Consider the following 17956-nt stretch of genomic DNA (forward strand, 5'->3'; position numbering starts at 1 on the left):
GGGAGAACTGGGTTGGATTCCCCACTCCTCCACTTGCAGCTGCTGGCATGGCCTTGGGTCAGCCATAGCTTTTGCAGGAGTTGTCCTTGAAAAGGCAGCTGCTGTGAGAGCCCTCTCAGCCCCACCCACCTCACAGGGTGTCTGTCGTGGGGGAGGAAGATAAAGGAGATTGTAAGATAAAGGAGATTGTAAGCCACTGTGAGTCTCTGATTCAGAGAGAAGGGCGGGGTATAAATCTGCAATCTTCTTCTTCTTTATGGGATGGCAGTGCAATAACATTACCTGGTAGGCAACAGCCCATTAAGCCTTTCGTTAAGGTGGAAGAAGCTTCTTTCCCTCCCCCCTCTCCATACTATGACCAGTGATTTGATGACCATACTTTCCTCAATGATTCCTGTCTTCTCATACTATGACAGCCAGTTTGGTGTAGTGGTTAAGTCTGCAGACTCTTATCTGGGAGAACCGGGTTTGATTCCCCACTCCTCCACTTGCAGCTGCTGGAATGGCCTTGGGTCAGCCAGAGCTCTCTTATCTGGGAGAACCGGGTTTGATTCCCCACTCCTCCACTTGCACCTGCTGGAATGGCCTTGGGTCAGCCAGAACTCTCTTATCTGGGAGAACCAGGTTGGATTCCCCACTCCTCCACTTGCAGCTGCTGGAATGGCCTTGGGTCAGCCAGAGCTCTGGCAGAGGTTGTCCTTGAAAGGGCAGCTGCTGTGAGAGCCCTCTCAGCCCCACCCACCTCACAGGGTGTCTGTTGTGGGGGAGGAAGAGAAAGGCGATTGTAGGCCACTCTGAGACTCTGTCCTTGAAAGGGCAGCTTCTGGGAGAGCTCTCTCAGCCCCACCCACCTCCCAGGGTGTCTGTTGTGGGGGAGAAGGGAAAGGCGATTGTAGGCCATTCTGAGACTCTGTCCTTGAAAGGGCAGCTTCTGGGAGAGCTCTCTCAGCCCCACCCACCTCACAGGGTGGTTGTTGTGGGGGAGGAAGATAAAGGAGATTGTGAGCTGCCCGGATACTCTGATTCAGAGAGAAGGGCGGGGTCTAAATCTACATCTTCTAGCAGCTGAACAGGCCCCTAATTGCTCTCTCCAGCCCTCCCACTTCAAAGGCAGAGCATCGGGATGCAGCTAGAGAGCCCCTGGCAGCTTCTTTACACCACAGACGGCAACGGCCAAACAGGACCCCCAGTGGAAGCCCTGGAACATCCACACCTCGGTGCAAAGGGGAGAAACCCTTTCAGCGCATGGAGACCCTGAGAAAACGGTTTCCTAGGGTAGCCATCTTGGGCTGCAATAGAAGAGCTAGATTGGTGTCCAGTAGCATCTTCATGACCAACCAGGTTTTAAGGACGTGAGCTTTCCAAAGTCAAACGTCAAAACTCTCTTCCCCGGAGGGCTATGTGTTGGCTTTAGAAAGCTCCCATCCCCAAAATCTTCTTGGTCTCGAAGGTTCTCCGGGACTCGACCCTAACGCTGGCCCGCATCTGGTACGCTGTGGCCAAAGAATCCCTGGGCCCCAATACCTGAGCCGTCCGTCTTGTGCTGCCGCCCCGCCGGGGATGATCTTGGTAATGAAGATGCTGGGGTCGTCCCCCACGTGGGGGTTGTCGGTGCCCCCGGCGATGCTGAAACCCAAGCCGGAGTTACCCTGGAAGAGAGAGCCACACACCCCGCCCCACAAGCCGGGGTTAGAACCGAAGCCGAGAAGCCCCCTGGCCTCCCTCTGGGCTGGCTGCTAAAGCTCATCCCTAGACCACCCGCCGAGGCAACAATCCCGGCCAGAGGAATTACCCTTTCTAGCGTGATCTCCTCGTACTCCATTTCGCCTTCTGTTCCATTGACCTGCAGAAAGAGAAAGCGGGGTGCAGGAGGTTAATGCGGGGCTCCAGGAAGGAAGAATCGGGCGTGCTATTTGGTGAGGGCGTCAAGGGATGGTGCAGAAAGCTCCAGGAGCACATCTGGAGGGAGCTGGGGCAGCCCCTCTGTGCCACCTTGAAGAGGCAGTGCAGGGCGGTGGTTACAGCACAAGGTTTCTGATCTACGCTCTGCCAGGGAAGTTTGCTGGGCGACTGTGGGCCAGACGTTCTCTCCCAAGGTCACCTACCTCACAGGGGTGTCGTAAGGATGAACTAAGGGAGAAGGGGACTGGGTAAGCTGCCTTGAGCATGTAAGAAGAAGGGTGAGATAAAAATACAGCAGGTAACCAGCCAGGGCAGCTGGAATTTAGAAATATTCCTCGCAGTACAGCCTGCGTTACCGGCACAGGGACTCGCACGCCTTCTGTGAAAACGCAAACGTGGGGCTGGCCGAGCCTGCCCTCCTTTCCTCTGGCCCAAACCAAGCCTGCAGTTGGGGGGAAATGAGGGTTGGGTGGGCGGGGTGGAGGCTGAAGTGGAATCAGCGCCTTTGGCCAAGGAGCTGAGCTGCGAATCAGGGAAGAAACCCAGCTCCGCTGCCATGTGGTTCCCTTCTCGCCCCGCCTGAACTTCAGCCCCCTGGTTTTCCTGATGTGGACTTACCTCCCCGGCAGGGCTGGCGCTACAAAGCAGTGCATGCAAAGGGCCTTTGGCCAAGGGAAGTGCCGCGCAAAGAGGAAGCATTGTTAATAACATCAGCAACAAGCAATCACATTTAAACGGTGCTGTTTGGGCAAACCGTTTTGCAAGATGTTGGGCTAAGTAGAGGAGAAAGCAGACCTTTGGAGGAAGGAAAGACAGCGAAGGGCACGGATAGGATGGTGGGGACTGAATTTCCGAGTCACTCACGTAAGCTGGTGCTTCTAAGGTATCTGTGTTGACTATCACTGGTGGGGAATTGGCCTAAGAGAAAAGAGAAAGAGAGAGAGAGAGAGAGAGAGAGAGAGAGAGAGAGAGAGAGAGAAGTTTTTATGTGGCACGCCAATCCCAAGGCAGCATCACTTCTATGCGCGAGGCGGAGCCGGGCCCAAGCGGGCAAAGAGGAGGCCTAAATTACTTTCCCCCCCGTCTTCCTCACAAGTCAAAGCCCTCCCGGGCGCTTGGGGTGGGGGCTGTGGTCGTCCCCTACCGCGGCCCCCCGCAAACGGTCAGCTGTCTCTTGGAAGACAAGCCCCAAAGAGGCCGGCACACCTGGAAGTGGAACATCATCTGCGCATGTTCAGCCCCAAGGCCTGCAAGACATTCTAGCCCGTCCAGAAACATGAATTCCAAAAGGGGCGAGCAACCATTTTGGATGCGTCAACGTGCTCTTGTGTGGTTCCTCTGCGTGGCGGCAGCGTTGGGAAGAGGATCTTGGGAGAGGGGAGGGTCGTGCCCCCTCGCGTGGGGCATAGGGTTGCCAATCCCCAGGTGGGGGCAGGGGATCCCCCCCCCCGTTTGGAGGCCCTCCCCCCGCTTCAGGGTCGTCAGAAAGCGGGGGGAGGGGAGGGAAATGTCTGCTGGGAGCTCTGTTATTCCCTATAGAAAACCATGGAGAATTGATCCGCGGATATCTGGGGCTCTGGGGGGACTGTTTTTTGGGGTAGAGGCGCCGAATTTTCCATATAGCATCCAGTTCCTCTCCCCAAGTGCCCCCCAAGTTTCAAAACGATTGGACCAATTCTATGAGCCCCAAAAGAAGGTGCCCCTATCCTTCATTCTTTCCTATGGAAGGAAGGCATTGAAAAGGTGTGCCGTCCCTTTAAATTTGAGGGCCCTTTAGAGTTCAATTATGCTTGTCGCAGCCTTGATCTTGACTCCACCCCTAATGTCTCCTGGCTCTGCCCCCAAAGTCCTCAGATATTTCTTGAATTGGACTTGGCAACCCTAGTGGGGCAGGATGCAAACCCAAGGCAGAGCAAACCCCCTCCTCCAAAGCGTATCAACTTTGGTGCAGGGACCCCCCGGAAGGCCAAGCTGATACCTTCAAACGGTGAGAGGGACAACCGAAGCGGCTTAAGAAGCGCAGGTTTAGAATCTGTCCCCTGCTATCCCTCTCCTCTTCGAGGAGTGCCCGGCCTGAGCAGGAAAAGGAAGGCATGGCTGCCAATGACCGATGGGTCGGACAGATCAGTGGGGTGAAATTCGGGTCACCCAGGGCCAGCAAGGCGGGAAACCCAACCTGGCCTTTGCAATCTGCCATCTTAAACTTCAACAGTAGGGGGCACTGTGCTTGAAAAAGGAGAGTAGCGAATAAAAAAAAAAATTAAATCATTTTTTAAAACATAAACCTCTTGCTCCCCAGTAGGATATCTATGCCTCCTCTTCAGGGGTGCGTTAAAACACTATTTCTTGTCCAAGTGGCAGCCAACCCGTTCCCCCCCCTTCCCCTTTTATTCGTTCTCTTTTTCCCCCCTCCCGGAAGAATTATTCCCCCACCTCCACCATCCGCCTGACAACGGTAACCACGGCAATGCCATGGAAACAGCATCAGCGCCTCTGGGGGAGAAGGTTACCGTGGCAACATGGGTATCGCCATAGTTGAGGAGGCTCCGGGTGGGCACCTTCCCATATTCGCTTGTGACACGAGGGGGGCACAGCAAAGATGGGGCAGGGGGGGGGACTTTGGAGGGGAGCGGGGAGTTGTGAGCATCCAGAGGCTCTGGCCGTCAGAGGGACACAAACGCCTGTTTTGCCTGGAAAGTGAAATGCTTGTGTAAATTTCCAGTGCACAAAACAGCAAGAAAGAGATTTAAAGATTGCAATAAGGAGAGACAAGATTTTTTTTTTTGGGGGGGGGGGGGGAGGATGGGCTCAGTTGATGAGTTTCTCTCCAGGAGTGAACTCCAATGGCTTTTAAAAATTGACTATAGTTGCTGTTTAATCTGAATCCACCCCCGCCCTTTATCCAGGGGGTTCGAAGCAGAAGCGCTGTGAAAAGGAAGACCTCCTCCATAGGGACTAGAAACCTGCTTTAAGAAAAGGACGATGCCCCTTCTTCCCCAGCCTCTCGCAGAAACCAGCCATCTGTCTGTCCTCTCACCTATGCATGGGCTCGGTTCTTCATCCTGGGGGACTGATCCACCAAGGATCTAACACTAAACCCCTCCCCTCCCCAAAACCCCAACAGGGGAGCATTGTGTGGGGCAGGGCTGATACTTGGAAGAGAGAAAATGCATTCATTATTGCAAATGTGGATGTCCTTCCCCATAAGATCTAGAAGCTAACTGTCTTCTTTTTTTTTTTTAAACCTGCTAAAATCCACACAACAGCTGTGGGAATGTTTTATATGTCTAAATGAAAAGCTTTATTCCAAAAACTACCCGGAGCAGATTTCCGAAAGGCAAAGGAGGGGCTTTCGTGGGTCCAAAACTCTCCTTGTCGGACAGGATTTGGAAATGGGAAATGCATCCACGCTGCTGAAGGCCACCCTCCCCGCAATGTCTCATTTTTGTGCAGCTTCTCCCCTGAGTTTCCCTCTGCTCCACAAGGCTGGAAGATTAACACTCTGTGAGCGTCTTAACATTGCAACCAGGGCCGGCAGGAGAGAGAGGTGGGTCTCTGCGGAAGGCCGAAGAAACCTCACGTGCCTATCTGGAGGTCCATCTCTTTTGCTGGACTCCTTGCTCCCTCCACGGCAAATACCACCCCCCCTCCGTTGTCTCAGCTTTCTGGCTACCTGCCGGGCCATTCTGCCACACTTCCTTGGCACCCGGCTTCCTTGGTACATTTTAATCTTCGCCTCTTCAAATTTTTATGACTACTACGCCCAGGCAAATGGGAAGCAAGGAACCCTGGGAAATGCGCAGACTTAACGTACCTTTCTGGCCTTGACCGTCCCCCGCCCCGCCCACCCCCCCAGCCAAGGAGAAGTTACGTCCATCTTCCAGCAGGGTCTAGTTCAAGGACGGAACAGAATTTTGGCCCTCAGTTCCCCCCCCCCTCAACATTCCACCTAAACCAAGGGGGCCTGAAATTCTGGCCAAGGAACTCAGGAGTCCTGGTCCGCCCCCCAGTGCCTCCCCCAGGCTCAAATCCATCCCCTCCCCCTCTCAAGAAGACCGCCCCCCCTTCCCAGAAACGAGACATTAATTTTAAACACAGGCAGAAGTTTTGAACTCATGGCTGTGTGAAGGGACAGAGGATTAATGGAGAGGGGGGTGACTTCCAGTAAGCTCCCCCCCCCCCTTTGCGCATCTTTGGAAGAAAAGAAGCATTCTGAGGGGAAGAAGAAGAAGAATTGCAGAGACTCAGAGCAGCTTACAATTTCCTATATCTTCGCACCCCACAATAGACACCCTGTGAGGTGGGTGGGGCTGGAGAGGGCTCTCACAGCAGCTGCCCTTTCAAGGACAACCTCTGCCAGAGCTATGGCTGACCCAAGGCCATGCCAGCAGCTGCAAGTGGAGGAGTGGGGAATCAAACCCAGTTCTCCCAGATAAGAGTCCTCACACTTCACCACTAGGCTGACCCAAGGCCATTCCAGCAGGTGCAAGTGGAGGAGTGGGGAATCAAACCCGGTTCTCCCAGATAAGAGTCCATGCACTTAACCACTACACCAAACTGGCTCTCTATTAAAGCTATGGCTGACCCAAGGTCACTCCAGTAGGTGCATGTGAAGGAGTGGGGAATCAAACCCGGTTCTCCCAGATAAGAGTCCACACACTTAACCACTACACCAAACTGGCTCTCTATTAGAGCTCTGGCTAACCCAAGGCCATTCCAGCAGGTGCAAGTGGAGGAGTGGGGAATCAAACCCGGTTCTTCCAGAGTCCGCACACTTAACTACGACACCAAACTGGCTGGACCTTCTGCCTCAGTGCCTTGGGTAAACAATAGCAAGGGGTAGGGGAGAGGTGATTTGCATATATGCAGTCATGACACACCCTCCCACCACCACCACCTCGCCCTATTCATTTTGGCCCTTCACTTTCACCAGGTATTGCCCCGTTCAATCACCTTCCCTTCCTCCCCCACAACAGACACCCTGTGAGGTGGGTGGGGCTGAGAGGGCTCTCCCAGAAGCTGCCCTTTCAAGGACAGAGTCTCAGAGCGGCCTACAATCTCCTTTCCCTTCCTCTCCCACAACAGACACCCTGTGAGGTGGGTGGGGCTGAGAGGACTCTCAAAGCAGCTGCCCCTTCAAGAACAGAGTCTCAGAGCGGCCTACAATCTCCTTTCCCTTCCTTCCCCACAACAGACACCCTGTGAGGTGGGTGGGGCTGAGAGGACTCTCAAAGCAGCTGCCCCTTCAAGGACAACTCTTGCAAGAGCTATGGCTGACCCAAGGCCATTCCAGCAGGTACAAGTGGAGGAGTGGGGGAATCAAACCCGGTTCTCCCAGATAAGAGCCCACACGCTTCACCACTGCACCAAACCGGGAAGCGAACGGAGGTCTTGAAGCCAGGCCTCGGGAGCAGATGGCAGAGTGAGGAAGCACCAAAGGGCAGAGGATTCTGGGGCCCGTTCCCCAATGGGTTGTGGCAGATGGGGGGGAGGCCCAGGCTCTCCTGGTGACAGTGGCATTTCAGGAGCAGAGATGGGGGGAGGAAAGAGACTGCCATGCTCTGGGTTCTGCCAGGTTGGCAGCTGCGAGTGGGTGGGAGGGGGAGGCGGAGGGGACTGTGTGGGAGCAAGTCTGTGGAAGCTCTGGAGGCACATGGCTCCGTGCGCCGCATCGGATGCTCTCAGCGTGTGTTTGTCTCGCAGCCTCTGCGTGCCCGCAAGAGAGGCTACACCGAGGAGGCCAGGGCTGGGTCGGGGGAGGGGGGGGAAGAGAGGCTCATGTTCGGTGGCCCAGGAGACCGCATGCATCCGACATGAGCGTTCGTGCACGGCTCTGTAGCCAGCTGTCTGTCATGCGCTCGTCATTTGTGGATCAAGTTTGGATAATTTCAGCTTTGTTCAAAAGGGACGGGGGTGGTCCAGGTACAAGCATATTCTGCACTCGTGTGCCAGAAGCATGGAATCTCACAAATCTCTCCTTTAAAAAAAAAAAAAAGCAAGCTTCTAGTCTAGGGTTGCCAATCCCCAGGTGGGGGCAGGGGATCCCCTGGTTTGGAGGCCCCCCCCCCCGCTTCAGGGTCGTCAGAAAGCGGGGGGAGGGGAGGGAAATGTCTGCTGGGAACTCTGTTATTCCCTATGGAGATTTATTCCCATAGAAAATAATGAAGAATTGATCTGTGGGTATCTGGGGCTCTGGGGGGGCTGTTTTTTGAGGTAGAGGCACCAAATTTTTAGTACAGCATCTAGTGCCTCTCCCCAAAATAACCCCCAAGTTTCAAAATGATTGGACCAGGGGGTCCAATTCTATGAGCCCCAAAAGAAGGTGCCCCTATTCTTCATTATTTCCTATGGAAGGAAGGCATTGAAAAGGTGTGCCGTCCCTTTAAATGTGATGCCCAGAACTCCCTTTGGAGTTCAATCATGCTTGTCACAGCCTTGATCTTGGCTCCACCCCTAATGTCTCCTGGCTCCACCCCCAAAGTCTCCTGGCTCCACCCCCGAAGTCCCCAGATATTTCTTAAATTGGACTTGGCAGCCCTATTCTAGTCCCTACGGTAAAGCGTCAAATGCATTGGCAAGGCCTGCTGAAATCTCAGAAGCCAGAGAAGGAGCTGAGCTGGATTGCAGAAAACCATGCATAGCGCTTCCCCATAACTCTCATAAACCAGATTATGCACAGCAAACACGTAGATGCAAATAGGCTTGGCCTGCCAAACATGCAAACCTCACAATCTAAGCTTTTCTACGGGTGGGACAGCATGGAGCCTGCGTCTGTCAGGCTGGGATATCAGAATGTTGCTGATGCCAAACCTTCTTCGGGGCGGGGGGAGGGAGGTGTTCGCAGGCCTGTGCATGCTCGCGCATGTGTTTGTGTGAATGCAGGATGAGGCAAGCCCACAGCTATACATGCCCACATACTCCTGGGTCGCACAGCACGGCTCTCAACACAGACGCCCACATCATCCAACGAAGAACATCCAGCAGGCCACAAACGCAACGGCCACCCCGGGCCACACAACACAAACACCACACCCCCCAGAGCTGCTGCGTTGCCAGACACCACACCACACCCAAAAGGATGTTCCCTGCGCCACAAGGACACACTGCTCCACAGCCAACGCAGCACACCTGGTATTCACAACAGGACAGGCACACAAATTGCACTACTGGTAAACCAACAACCATAACACACGGACATGGAAGGCTCAGAAATTACACCACTGGTAAACCGACAACCATAACGCACAACCATACACAACAGCACGGGTAACCTCACATCACAAGGAACCACTCCATGCATCCGTGTGCGCTCCACAGCACGACAAACACAGAGCTGATACTACACTAAAAAGGGTCCCAAGACGACGAAAACCCCAAAGGCCCACACTAAGCAACAAGCACACAGCTGGGCATGGGCCCAGAGCTCTCCCATGCGTTATGAATGCAGCAGTCTACAGAGGTTGGGGCTATACCACAACTGGGGGCCAAAAGCACTAAATGCTCCCCTTGAAAAAAAGCAACCTCCATGAGCACAGAGAACAAGCATGTCAGGACGCAGGCTCTTCCCTGAGGTGCTACATTTCTAGGTGAGGAGTAGTGTTTTCTTCAGAGACTGGCTAATACTGAGTGGGGAAGGGGTGGGAGAAACCCCTTCTGTAACTGGCGAAGAGCCAGTGGAAGGCTGCCCACGCCCACTTTTCAGAGCACAGGCCGTTATGCCATCATCCCGTAATGTTCACTTCAGTGTTCTAGTTCCAAAACTACGGTCCAGGGCGAGGAAGCCCTGAGGGCTCTTCTGAAGCCTCAGTCGCGCATGATGTGTGTCAGAGAGCAGGAAATGTCTTCTGCACATGCTCAGAGGGAGCCCTGACACTACTGTCCCCTGCTGGGCCTGGATAGCGGAGCAAAAATGAAGGGGGGAGAGAGAGAGAGACGTATGTACGGCTTTGCTCACTGTGCGGGATTCCTCGTCTGATGAAATGTGCTTAAGAGCACACAGAAGCTTATGTTCTAAATAAAAATGGGTTGGTCTTAAAGGTGACACTTGACTCTATCTATCTATCTATCTATCTATCTATCTATCTATCTATCTATCTATCTATCTATCTATCTATCTATCTATCTATCTATCAATCATCAAACCCATCCATCCATCCATCCATCCAGAGAGAGAGAGAGAGAGAAGGAGAGGATCTGGGAGACTAAGAGGAGGAGGTCCAGTTTCTGCCTTCCATCACTGCTCCCAAAGCCAAGCTCAGGAAGGGAGGGCAGTGTGTCTATGCGCCCCCCCCTGCTTTCACAGCCCAACAGAAGTCCCCCCTTTGCCCTGGGGGAGGAATCCTTCAAAGACTTCCCAAACACAACCCACTTTCCTCTGCTGATGAGAACAGCGGGGCGGGGAGGGGGAAGGGGGGGTGCGCAGGCAGTCAATCCCCTGGGCTCCGTGCAGGGCTGGCATGAATTATTTACAGCTGCTAATGAGGCTGCCGTGTTCTGTTTCAAAGACACGACCAGCTCCATTTCATTATTATTATTTATTTTTTTTAAAAAAGTCTGCACTGCCAGGCATCCGGCTGATTACCACCTTGCCCCCCCCCCCACCCAGTCGGAGGAGAAGAAGAAGAAGAAAAGGAAGAAGATGGTGCGGTCTCATTTGGAATACTGTGTACAATTCTGGTCACCGCACCTCAAAAAGGATATGATAGCATTGGAAAAAGTGCAGAAAAGGGCAACTAGAATGATTGAAGGGTTGGAACACTTTCCCTATGAAGAAAGGCTGAAACGCTTGGGGCTCATTAGCTTGGAGAAACGTCGACTGCGGGGTGGCATGAGAGAGGTTTACAAGATTATGCACGGGATGGAGAAAGTAGAGAAAGAAGTCCTTTTCTCCTTTTCTCACAATACAAGAACTCGTGGGCACTCCATGAAATTGCTGAGCAGTCCGGTTAGAATGGATAAAACGAAGTCCTTCTTCACCCAAAGGGTGATTAACGTGGAACTCACTGCCACAGAAGGTGGCGGCGGCTACAAGCATAGCCAGCTTCAAGAGGGGGTTAGATAAAAATATGGAGCAAAAGTCCAGTATACTTATCTGTGTGTATATGTATGTATGTATATGTATATATATATACACACACACACACATATATATTGGGCACTGTGTGACCCAGAGTGTTGGACTGGATGGGCCACTGACCTGATCCAACATGGCTTCTCTTCTGTTCTTATGTGACACAGAATGTTGGACTGGACGGGCCACTGGCCTGATCCAACATGGCTTCTCTTCTGTTCTTATGTGACACAGAGTGTTGGACTGGAGGGGCCACTGGCCTGATCCAACATGGCTTCTCTTATGTTCTTATGTGACACAGCGTGTTGGACTGGAGCCTCGAACTAGGTTCTGAGAGACCCCGGTTCGAATCCCCACTCTGCCCCGGAAGCTGGCCTGGTGACCTTGCTGGGTGACTCTTCGGCCAGCCCACCTCACAAGGTTGCTGGGAGGATGAAACGGAGGACGAGGGAATGACGTCAGCTGCTTCGAGTCCCTGTCGGGGAGACGAACAGCATATTCACCAAGTACATACATAAAATAAATCTATTTGTGGTAGCAGTGGGGGAGGGGCTGGAGCCGGCAGGAAACGGGGCTCCTTGAAGGATGGGGGGTGCGAGATGTATTGGCAGCTGCCCCCCCCCCCCAGCCAGCCAGCCGGGCGAGAGCTGCCAGTACGAATCCTGGGCCTTTTGTCTCCTACAGGTTCCAGAGCCAAGCAAGGAGGAATCTGGAAGAGGCTTGGGTCCAGGGGCCCCAGCAGTCCAGCCACTGTCTCAGGCAGGGAAACCCCCAGCTCCGGCCGCTCACAAACATCCCACGTGAAGGTGTGGGTGGAGGATGAGAGACCCATGGAGCGATGTGGGGTGTGGGGGCCAAGCAGGCAGCCCCGATCCTGCTTCCCTTTAGTTCCTCCAACCCCCGTGAAGCGGGAGTCGTCACTGCCTTTAGAGCCCCCCCACAGTCCAACACTATTTAGGCACCCAATTCACGGAGGCCCCTCGAGCTCCATTCATAACTCAGGGAAAGGTACAGTATAAACACTGACGCCATCTGGTTCCAAAGCTGACGCACTCAACCCCCCCATCCCCCCCCCCCAACACACACACTGCTCTCCATTCACACAGGCGGGGAGGAAATCCAGACTGGAGAAGGCGGTCGCAATTCGGAACCCACCAAGATGCCTGGCCAAGGGCTGCCCAAGAGACCCAAGAGCCCACCCGCAGACCTTCCCGAATTCCCAAAACAGCAGCTGAAGGAGGTGGCTTGAACCCCATCTAGGCCATGTCCCCCTCCCCCGCCCAAATATTCAGCCCTCCAGAACATTTCAAGTCTTAACTTTCAACCCCACCTCCGGCTACAGCCTGGGATCCATGTACAGACACGCACCCTGAGAGCAGGTGACCCCAGCCCCATCTTCCAGCCTCTTGGTGACCCTCACCAGCTGAGTGAGAAGCCCCCCCCCCGGGTTTCTGCCCTCCCCTCAACACAGCCCCAAGTATGACCTTCCCCTCAGTGGTATCCTCAACCCCCCCCCCCCCCGCTCTGGGAGGTTCTTAGAGTCTGTGCACCCCCGGAACCTGGTCCTGATCTCTTGTTCCGCACCTCCCCACCCGTTCTGCCCCATAGCTCTGCCAACACCCCCCCCTTTCCTGCTCCGAAGGCTGAGGTCACTCCCCCATCCACTACTGCAGCTTTAATTTCCCTGGGGGGGGGGTGCAGAGCTGAAGCGGGAAGATATTCCAGACACGGCTTTTCTGGGTCAGGACCCAAGGTGGGGGTCAGGGCTAGAGAGACCCAGAAGGGCCTCCTTCATCTCCGCCAACCCTCCGCCCCCCCCCCCCCAAGAATGGCCATCACAGAAGCCTGCTTGTTTACCACCACAAGCCCCCCCCCAACTGTCATCTTGGACACCACCCCTCCCTCCCTCCCACCCATCCGCTTCCAACTCAGCCACCCCAGAGGTCTCCACCCCCTCCCCCAGACACACCCCAAACCCTCCAGAGAACCCAGGAGGCCGGGCTCTTACCAACACCCCCCCCCAGACCCCTCTGGCCCCACCCCTGCCGCTTGGTCCTTGGCCTGACCCTGGCCGCCCCCCACAAATGCCCTCTCCTCCCCCCCTGTGCTCCAATGCCACCCCCCCAAGTCCCTCTTTTCTTGCAGATGGCTTCTCAGCCCTTGACTCTACAGAAGGGAAAGGACCATTCCCCCTCCACAGCCCCCCCCCAAGAAAACAGCCAGGCCTCCTTCTCCAGCCCCCCAAGTCTCCCCTCCCCCCCCCTACCGTGAGCCGGCTCCTCTGCTTCTTGGCTTTGCGCACATTGCTAATAAAGCGCCGTCCCATTTTCTTGGCGTACCACACCGACACGAACATGATCTCCCAGGGGCGACGGAATGTGCAATGCCTAGGAGTCCTGCTCAGATGGGGCCCCACCGAGGTCCTCCGAACGGTCGCTGGGCTGGTGGGGGGGGTCTCTCCGGTCGCCTCTCCCCTCCCGGGCTGGAGCAGGGCCAGGGAGAAGGCTTCGCCGGCGGGGCAGGGGTAGGGGTCCGGCCGCCCTAGCCCTCCTCCTTCTCCCTCTCCTCCTCGGCCGCCGGCCTCCTGCTCGCCTCCATCTCCATCGCGGAGCCCCTTCAGGTGGAGGAGGGAGAAGAGCGGCCACCGGGAAGCCAAACAATTTCCTCCTCTCCCTGCTCAATGGGCCAGAAAGAATTCAATAAAACAGAGCGAGCGGGAGGGAAGGAGGGAGGGAGGGAGGCAGGGAGGGAGGGGGGGGAACAGGTGGAATGGGAAATTTCCAGCAAGGGAGGGCGGCTGCCCCCTCTTTGCTGCCGCTGCTTCTTCCCGCCCCCCCCCCCCCACCCCCACCGCTGGACCAGCGTCTGGAGCCTGCCCAGCAGAGAGGATGCAAAAAGAGAAAGCAGCCCTGGCTGACTAGGACGGAGAGGGGGCACCCTTGGTGTTTGCAAACCCGGATTGGGGAGGGGGGGGGATTTGGCCCTGGAGGGGGGAAGAAGAGGAAAAGAAGGCGGAGGAAATTCTCTTTCCTCTGCAAAGAGAAGGACCAGCTCCTTGGCTTCCTCCCCTTCCCCCCCCCCACCCCACCCCCACCGTTCTCGGCTCTCCTCTGCAATGCCACCCCCATCCCTCGCTGGCCCTGGTTGCCCAGGAGCCCCGCCCCCAGGCTGGCAGCCTCCAGGCTCGGGGAGATGGGGGTGAGAAAGCTAAAGCCCACCCCCCACCCCTTTGGAGCATCCTTTGGCTTCTAAGAGACCCCAGATGCTGGGGAAAGGGGGAGGGCTTCCGGCAGAGGGAGGGGATGCTGGGATGGCAGGTCTTCTGGGGAGAGGAGGAGGCTGCAGGGAGACCCAAGACGGGGATGTGGGTGCATCAACCCGTCTTTTATTTAGAACGTCAGCTTCCGTGCGCTCTTAAGCGCACTTCATCAGACGAGGAATCCAGCACAGGGAGCAAAGCCGTACATAGCACATAACATACATGTATGGCTTTGCTCACTGCGCTGGATTCCTCGTCTGAGGAAGTGCGCTTAAGAGCGCACGGAAGCTGACGCTCTAAAGAAAAACGGGTTGGTCTTAAAGGTGCCCCTTGACTCCTGTTTTGTTCAACTGCTCCAGACCAACACGGCTGCCCACTTGGACCTTTTCTGGTCTGTGGCAGGGAGAAAGAACAGGCCCTTCCGCCTCTTTTGCCTGGGGGGGGTGGAGAGCAGTGGGTTCGAGCAAGCGGAGAGAAGGAGGGCCAGGGGGGTGGGGAGGAGGCAAAATTCTGGAGTCCTGGGCAAGAAATTCAACGGAGGGCTGCAATCATCCAGAGCAGCCACAAGGTGGCGTGCTTATCCTACAGCTGTCTGCAGCAAACCTTTTGGGGGGGGGCGGTGTTTAAGCTCCTGGGAAAGGCCTGGAAGGGGGATGGAGAAGCCTGGGAAGACAGAAGGAACTCCTCGCTCGCTCATTGGGGTGACTCTCTTTGCAAGAGACAACTGGCCACTGGAAACAGACACGGGGATAACTTTGCCACAGTGAGCTTTGCAAAAACAGAGCAGGCTCTTCCCCCAAGACTTGGGAGACCAGGAATTGCCACTGCCACAAGCCAGCCACCGAAGTGCAGAGGTGCCTCTAAATCATACCTGCCCTTCTCACATCTCTGCAACACAACAGACCCCCCCCCCAAAAAAAGTAGTTCGTTCCCCCCCACCACCACCCTTCCTTCCTTTCCAATCCTTGCTGCGGCATTCAGGCTAATTGGATTGCGAGCGGAACGTTTCTGCCAGGACAGACCTCTCTCTCTGAGGTCATCTTTCCGATGGGATTAGAAGCAGGACGGAAATCCCAAGAAGAAAAGGGAGGTCGGGTCAGGCGAGCGGAGAAAGAGCGGGGCCAACTGGGCCACCTGCCCCACAGCCCCTGCCAGAAGAAGGGGCGCCCGGCGAGCTAAAGACACGGCCATGAACAGCGGCAGCCCTAACGCATAAAAAACTCAGCTACAGACGCAGTCCCGCTGGTGAAGTTCTGAGCACCTGAACAACATCAGGAAAGATGCAAAAGTTTTAACACAGGAGGCTGCTTTCTACCGAGTCAGAGCCGCCCCCTCAAAACAAACGGTCCATGAAGGTCACAGCGAGGGGTCGTTTTGTAGAAAAATAGGTGGTGGAGCTCATGAGCATAACTCGTTATCATATGCTGCTCCCCACCCAGCCAAAAGCAACCCAATGCAAGAAAGGCGAGCCCCAGGCGAGCGAGGCCTGCTTGGGCTGGTTAGAGATCCAGCCAGTCCAAGCAGGCCTCGCTCGCCTGGGGCTCTCCTTGGCCGCCCCCTCTCTCACAGTCAAAAGGCCAGCAAGCCAGCCGCTGTCCAAAATCACATCAGAAGTGGAGAAAGGGTGGCATGGGCTTCTCCAGGGGTTCGTGAGGGCTGCTGGGGGCGTGGCAAAGCCCTGGCGGCTGGCTGCCCGTTCTCCTCATCCAGGGATTGTTACGCAGCTGCACCTCCTATTCAATGGACAAGATAGGTGGGGAGGAAGAGGGGGAACCCTCAGAAAGATTCAGGAGCTGCGCTCCGGTGAGCTCCTGCTGAATCAGAGGCCTGGCCACTGCACTGTCTACTCTAACAGGCAGGGCCTCTACAGACTACTGGCATGGACTGAACCTGGGCTTTTTGGAATGCCAAGCAGAGGCTGTGCCACTGAGCCACCATGGCCCCTCCCCAAAGAACACACCCATGAACACGCCTTCTCCTAAGTCAGGCCTCTGGTCCGTCACAGTCAGTATGGTCCGTTGAGGCTGGCTGAGGCTGGGATCTGTTGAGGCTGGGTGAGTGGGCGTCAATGTGGCAGATGAGGTTCAATGTGGCCAAGTGCAAAGTAATGCACATTGGGGCCAAGAATCCCAGCTACAAATACAAGTTGATGGGTTGTGAACTGGCAGAGACTGACCAAGAGAGAGATCTTGGGGTCGTGGTAGATAACTCACTGAAAATGTCAAGACAGTGTGCGATAAAAAAGGCCAATGCCATGTTGGGAATTATTAGGGAGGGAATTGAAAATAAATCAGCTAGTATCATAATGCCCCCATATAAATCGATGATGCGGTCTCCTTTGGAATACTGTGTACAAATCTGATCACCGCACCACAAAAAGGGTATTATAGCATCGGAAAAAGTCCAGAAAAGGGCAACTAGAATGATTAAAGGTTTGGAACACTTTCCCTATGAAGAAAGGTTAAAACACTTGGGGCTCTTTAGCTTGGAGAAACGTCGACTGCGGGGTGACATGAGAGAGGTTTACAAGATTATGCAAGGGATGGAGAAAGTAGAGAAAGAAGTCCTTTTCTCACAATACAAGAACTTGTGGGCATTCAATGAAATTGTTGAGCAGTCAGGTTAAAACGGATAAAAGGAAGTCCTTCTTCACCCAAAGGGCAATTAACATGTGGAATTCACTGCCACAGGAGGTGGTGGCGGCTACAAGCATAGCCAGCTTTAAGAGGGGATTGGATAAAAATATCGAGCAGAGGTCCATCAGTGGCTATTAGCCACAGTATATACATATGTGTGTGTGTGTACACACACACACACACATATTGGCCACTGTGTGACACAGAGTGTTGGACTGGATGGGCCATGGCCTGATCCAACATGGCTTCTCTTCTGTTCTTATGTGACCCAGAGTGTTGGACTGGATGGGCCATTGGCCTGATCCAACATGGCTTAAAAACATAAGAGAAGCCATGTTGGATCAGGCCAATGGCCAATCCTGTCCAACACTCTGTGTCACACAGTGGCCAAAAAACCCAGGTGCCATCAGGAGGTCCATCATTGGGGCCAGGACACTACAAGCCCTCCCACTGTTGCCCCCCCCCAAACCACCAAGAATACCGAGCATCACTGCCCCAGACATAAGAACATCAGAGAAGCCATGTTGGATCAAGCCAATGGATCCAGTCCAACACTCTGTGTCATACAGTGGCCAAAAAAACCAGGTGCCATCAGGAGGTCCATCAGTGGGGCCAGGGCACTAGAAGCCCTCCCACTGTTGCCTACCCCCCAAGCACCAAAAATACAGAGCATCACTGCCCCAGACATAAGAACTCATGTTCTTATGTGACAGAGTGTTGGACTGGATGGGCTCTGCCACTGAGCCGCCACAGCCCCTCCCCAAACAGATCCTTAGTCCATCAATGTCAGTATTGTCTACTCAGACTGGGAGTGGCTCTCCAGGATCTCAGGCGGGGAGAGGTCTTTCCCATCACCTACTGCCTGGTCCTTTTTAACTGGAGATGTCGGGGACTGAATTTGGAACTTTTTGCAGACTCTCCCACTGAGCCAAAGCCTGCTTTGGGCAGAGAACTCAGGAGTCCGGGTTCCCAGCTCCCACCCCCAACTCTATCACTGTAGAGTCACGGTGGAGACAGACGGACATGGGATGGGTTTCCTTGACATGCGAGTGTGTGCGTGTGTGTTTACAGCAGAGGTCATTTTGTAGA

General features: G+C 54.8%; 1 protein-coding gene across 1 annotated transcript in view; it reads right to left on the reverse strand.

Moving 5' to 3' along the window:
• Positions 1–17956, reverse strand: part of DLG4 (discs large MAGUK scaffold protein 4) — a 197866-nt gene that overhangs the window by 39568 nt on the left and 140342 nt on the right. Inside the window, 3 exon segments of the mRNA XM_060254572.1 lie at positions 1525–1649; positions 1793–1843; positions 2767–2820. Coding sequence (XP_060110555.1) covers positions 1525–1649; positions 1793–1843; positions 2767–2820 — 230 coding nt within the window.

Source organism: Heteronotia binoei, chromosome 15 (assembly GCF_032191835.1).
Source record: "Heteronotia binoei isolate CCM8104 ecotype False Entrance Well chromosome 15, APGP_CSIRO_Hbin_v1, whole genome shotgun sequence".
Classification (NCBI taxonomy): Eukaryota; Metazoa; Chordata; class Lepidosauria; order Squamata; family Gekkonidae; genus Heteronotia; species Heteronotia binoei.